Source organism: Wasmannia auropunctata, unplaced genomic scaffold (genome assembly GCF_000956235.1).
Source record: "Wasmannia auropunctata unplaced genomic scaffold, wasmannia.A_1.0 LD336088.1, whole genome shotgun sequence".
Classification (NCBI taxonomy): Eukaryota; Metazoa; Arthropoda; class Insecta; order Hymenoptera; family Formicidae; genus Wasmannia; species Wasmannia auropunctata.
Genome location: NW_012026802.1, coordinates 393,566 through 398,839, shown reverse-complemented (window position 1 = coordinate 398,839; position 5,274 = coordinate 393,566). Strand labels below are relative to the sequence as shown.

Below are 5,274 nucleotides of genomic sequence, written 5' to 3'. Positions count from 1 at the left end.
TTATAATTGTAATATATTTCAATGAATAAAATGATGCACTTGCTTATATAACGTTTCTCTCTTAGTCCTTCTTAAATTTCATCGCTAGCATGAGTCTGTCAATTAAAAATCGACACTTCAGACACTTGACTTATAGCGAAAATCCTTTATACTATCACTCATTTTGTTAAAAATAGCGTAATAGTAAAATCAGCGTTAAATCCATAGCACTACTCTTTTTTCCTTTCTTGTGTTTTTCAATTCTTCAATTTAAAAAAATAAATATATATATATATATAAGATTGTATATATGATAATGACATCACAAGCGCGTGAGCGCGCACGTATTGGTATTATCTACGATGTTCGCTTGTAATACATAAAATACTGTAAAATATTTTTCCTGTTTACCTTACTCGTATTCGATTATAACTTTTTGTGTTATAGCTTCAATGAATTTCATGATAATAACGCTAATCGTTGCATTGTATAGGTATGCATTGCAAAATGCAGGCAAGTTAAAAAAGTTCTGACACTAGAAAAAAAAATAAATATATCAAACTTATATACGTTCGTGCATACAGTAATAACGATTTTTTTTATATTTGGAAAATCGTCTTATAAGAAATTTCTGTCCTTTAAGTACATTGACTATATTAACAATTTCCGTATAAAATGAGATTCGAAGGAATTAAATATCAAAAGAAGGAAATTGGATTAAATTATTAATAAGCGTAATAAAAAATCTAACAAAAACTTATAAGTTTTTAACAAAATGTAAAGATATGCAAATTAAAATTGCTTGTCGAACAAGTAATTGATTTGTCACAACTTTCTTGTCAATAACCATTTTAGCTTATATATCTATATAAATTTGTTCTTAGTTCATCATTAACTTGTTAATGTGGTGTTGGAAGTGGATTCTCCTAGCTAAAATCGTTACAATTGAAATAAAATTGGTAAGACAAGCAATTCATAATGGAGTCAGCAATAGCTGGACGAAGGCGAACTGCTACACGGCATTCTGCGGAGGATCAAGCACTTGATCAAATAGCTAAAGAGGTATGATCTTGATGATAAAGTAAATGTATGTATAACATTGAAAAAAAATTGATATGCATGAACATAAGACTATGTTAAAAAGTTATATTTAGATATTTTACATATTTTATATTATTTATATAATTATATAAATAATTTAATTATTAAAAATAGTATGATTATTCTAGTTTTAGAAATAATAAAAAATATTTAATATAAATTATACTTTTTTTGCTTTAAGAATATAAATTATATTAAAGCAGAAGTATTATGTATATTTACATGTACACACACACTCACACAGTAATATATATATATATATATATATATATATATATATATATCTTAATTATCGTTTAATTCTCTCTTAGCAACGTGAAATTTCCAACCTAGATTCCAAAAATGGATTTTAAAATCTGCAAGAAATTGTTTATTTTTTAATATTATTTTATGATTTTTTTCTGGTGCAATACTATGTACAAATCTGAAATAATTCATGTATGTACTTGTGAAACCTTTATCAACAGGTTTTTACCATAAAAGAAAGTTTTTTAAGACGAGATACCAAATCTCTATATTCATTCTCTTAAAATTCATAATAAAAAAATTGACAAAACCGAGAGCATGAATAGAGGATTAAGATAATGCTTATATATGCATATTTATTAGGTGCAGGTATATTTATAAATATTGACAAATATTTCTTATGCTTTTGTACATTTTAGTACAATATTTACTTATATTATCTTTGAGGAGACAAAGTATCATAAATTACAAACATTTTTTTAAATGTTTGTAATATTATCAGATCTTATAGCATTTTATATTTTATTATTATTTATTAATTTGCATATTTTTTTCAAAAATTTTACATATTGTATTAAATTATGGAAATTCGTATATTTTCTTAATTATTGTATCAATCTAAATACTATAATATAAATTAACTATCTAAATACTATCTGTCCAATGTATCTAAATAATCTGTTAAGCTTGATTTATATAGCAACTATACATAAATAATTTATCTTTTAATTAAAAAAATTAAATGTTATGTAAAAATTTATAATGGAAGAATTTATAATTCCTTTTGTTTCATTAGTTATTCTAATATACATAGATGCCATGTAAGAACTTTATAATATGGTTATATATTGATAATGAAATAAATGTAAATATATGTTTTTGATAATAGATTTTCCATATATATTTTCAGGCAGAGGCAAGACTAGCTGCTAGAAGACAGGCAAGAGCAGAAGCCAGAGAAATACGAATGCGTGAATTAGAAAGACAACAAAAGGAGGCAGAGGAGAATGCTGATAGAGTTTATGACATGTGTACAGGTATTTTTTTTTAAGAAAATAAATCATATTTTGAATTTCATACATTATAATTTCATATTTTTGCAATTATTTATTTTTAGAATCACTTTCTTTATACGTATACAATATCGTGATTCATAATATTTGTGACAAACTTGAGGAGAAGGGAAAAAAGGGATAGATCTCATCAAGTATATTTTTAAAAGAGTTCAGTAATCAATGCTTTGCAAATATATGTGTATTCAGATTGAAAGCCATTGCTTCAACAGTATTTTTTATTTTAAAATTATATATAGCAAATAAAATAAATGCAAAATTAAATATAATATTAAAACTTGTCTTTCTTTCAGACGTTAAAAAATATCACTTAATACCATAATACTACATTAATGAACATAATTATTTGATAAAAATTATTCGATTTGATCTACTATTCTCCAAAGTTTGTCGCAACTTTCTAAACCACTGAGTATATACTGAGTGTGTATATACATTATATATGATTGTAGTTGATGTAAACAGAACCATGAGAGTAACTCCAGATCCAGTGCGTACATCGCGACTTCTTACAAATTCCAATAATTTTCAATCGAGTCGTAGATCTTCAGAAGATTCATTGGAAGATGCAGGATTAAATAGAGATATTAGGGTATATCTACAAATCTTTTGTTATTTAATTTTATTATTCAATTTTTATTGATACTAATACAATATAAATTATATGTAGCTGGAATTAAAAGAATTTGAAGAAAAATTTAGAAAGGCAATGATAGCTAATGCTCAGCTAGACAATGAAAAATCATCTTATGCCTACCAAGTTGATTTATTAAAAGATAAATTGGAAGAATTAGAAGAAACCACTGCGCAATTACGTAGAGAATTGAAAGAAAAAAATCGAGATGTTGAACAATTAAAACGGGTCAGTCAAAGACTGAAAGAAGATTTAGATATTTGCAGAGAACAGTTGCTAGAAAGAGATACACTTATACAAGTATGTTTTATTGAGTATTACTTAAAACAACACAATATTGTTTATGAAAGAATAGCTTGTAATATAATATTTTTAATCATATAAGCCTGAAATAAATTATAATTTAGGAAAATGGTTTAGTCATTGTTGACAATAAGGAAAGTGAAGATGAAGATAACGAAAATATTGAAAATGGATTGTGTCATAAAAAGAGAGTACTAGTCAGTACAGAAGCTGCGGAATTATTAGAAACGGCTGGTAAAGGTTCACTAGGTATATAATTAATTAAGAAGTCATTATTAGACAAAATTTTATAACCTTTTATAAATTAATAATAATTGGTAATTAAGAGTTCGGCACGATGTTACATTTTAGTTATTGGTGATTTCACACTTTCCGAATTAGCTACAGATGACAGCTTCAAGATTGGATCTAGAAGTAATTTATTCCATATAGATATTTTTAAGGCTAAGTGGAAAATAGCTAAATAATTAAGCCATGAGAGTCCAAAAGCGTGAATTGCTGATGATGGCTCAAAGCAGAACCGAATCATCCAATCGGATTTTATATATATGTACTGTTTTGTAATTTAATTTTAATTAAATAATCATAAGTTGCTCACCACTTATTGCGCTGAACTTTCAATTGCCAATTATAATTTATATTTACATTGCATTATTCAGAGTCCTTTACACAATCATATTTATCATATTTGTATATCTTTTAGATATCCGACTAAGAAAGTTTGCTTCTGAAAAAAAGGAATTGCAAGATGAAATTCGCCATTTAAGATTGGAATTAGAAGAAACTAGAAATCGCATGAGACCCGAAAAATCATCTGGCTCAATATTAGGTTGATACTTATATAGATATGTTTACAAAAATTTAAATTATATATGTATAGTTAACAATATACATATATTCTTATTAATATTGTGATATTTTTTTTATTCATTAATTGATATATTTGTTGTTGAAGGTTGTTTATCAGATAATGAAGATATTCAACGTGAGGCAAATAAATTATTGGCTGATTATAAATTTAAATTGCAAAAAGCAGAACAAGATATGTCTACGCTGCAAGCAACAGTAGCTAGATTAGAAAGTCAAGTAATTCGTTACAAATCAGCTGCAGAAGCATCTGAAAAAGCAGAAGATGAGTTGAAAGTAGAAAAAAGAAAGTTGCAAAGAGAAGTATGAATATTGATTTTTATTGCATAGTGTTACGCCCGTGTCTAAGCCCGCGTCTAAGTCTGCGTCATCCCGTATGTACGAACGAGCCGACGAGAGGAGATTGTTTCCTGGACGACGGACTATCGGCTGTCAAACGGACGCCATGAGAGAGAGAGCTGAGCTGTCAGTGTGAACGGACGTGCTCTGACCTGCTCTGTTTCTTTGGGATGACTTAGACGCGAGCTTAGACACGGGCATAACAATATAAAAGATTCGTACGTTATACAGGGTACATATCCGGTAATAACCGTATCAAATCTCGTGGGCAGATCTGGTAGAGCAGATTAAACTGAACAAAAAAGTCTTCTACCATTTGCAAAATTCGCAATCGTTAACGAGATATTAATTTTTGAAGATTGGCGAATAAATACGTATCCGTCCGGTCTGAATCAGCGATGGGGCGGTCGTGCCTCGCCGTCGGATCTCGCCGCGCTGCTAGGCGCGTGGGGATAGAGTCTATCCTCAGACGGATACGCATTTATTTGCAAATCTTCAAAAATTAATATTTCGTTAATGATTGCGAATTTTGCAAAATGGTAGAAAACTTTTCTGTTCAATTTAATCTGCTCTACCAGCGAGATTTGATACCGGGTTATTACCGGACACATTGAATATACATTACACACGCACGCACGCACGCACGCACGCACGCACGCACGCACGCACGCACGCACGCACGCACGCACGCACGCACGCACGCACGCACGCACGACTGAGTCGACAAGGCAC

The 5,274-nt window shown here is 29.0% G+C and overlaps 1 protein-coding gene across 2 annotated transcripts in view; it reads left to right on the top strand.

Annotated features, from left to right (window-relative positions):
* The first annotated feature begins 317 nt into the window (after positions 1-317).
* The window catches only part of LOC105448119 (leucine-rich repeat flightless-interacting protein 2), a 7,123-nt gene continuing 2,166 nt past the window's right edge, over positions 318-5,274 (top strand). The window contains exons 1-8 of one of the 2 annotated variants that reach the window (XM_011686484.1): positions 318-472; positions 864-1,041; positions 2,237-2,363; positions 2,852-2,991; positions 3,070-3,333; positions 3,441-3,585; positions 4,040-4,165; positions 4,292-4,506. In XM_011686484.1, the coding sequence (XP_011684786.1) occupies positions 958-1,041; positions 2,237-2,363; positions 2,852-2,991; positions 3,070-3,333; positions 3,441-3,585; positions 4,040-4,165; positions 4,292-4,506 (1,101 nt within the window). In that variant the 5' untranslated portion in view covers positions 318-472; positions 864-957. Of the gene's footprint in view, positions 493-863; positions 1,042-2,236; positions 2,364-2,851; positions 2,992-3,069; positions 3,334-3,440; positions 3,586-4,039; positions 4,166-4,291; positions 4,507-5,274 lie in introns of both variants that reach the window. The other variant, XM_011686483.1, reaches the window with a different exon arrangement.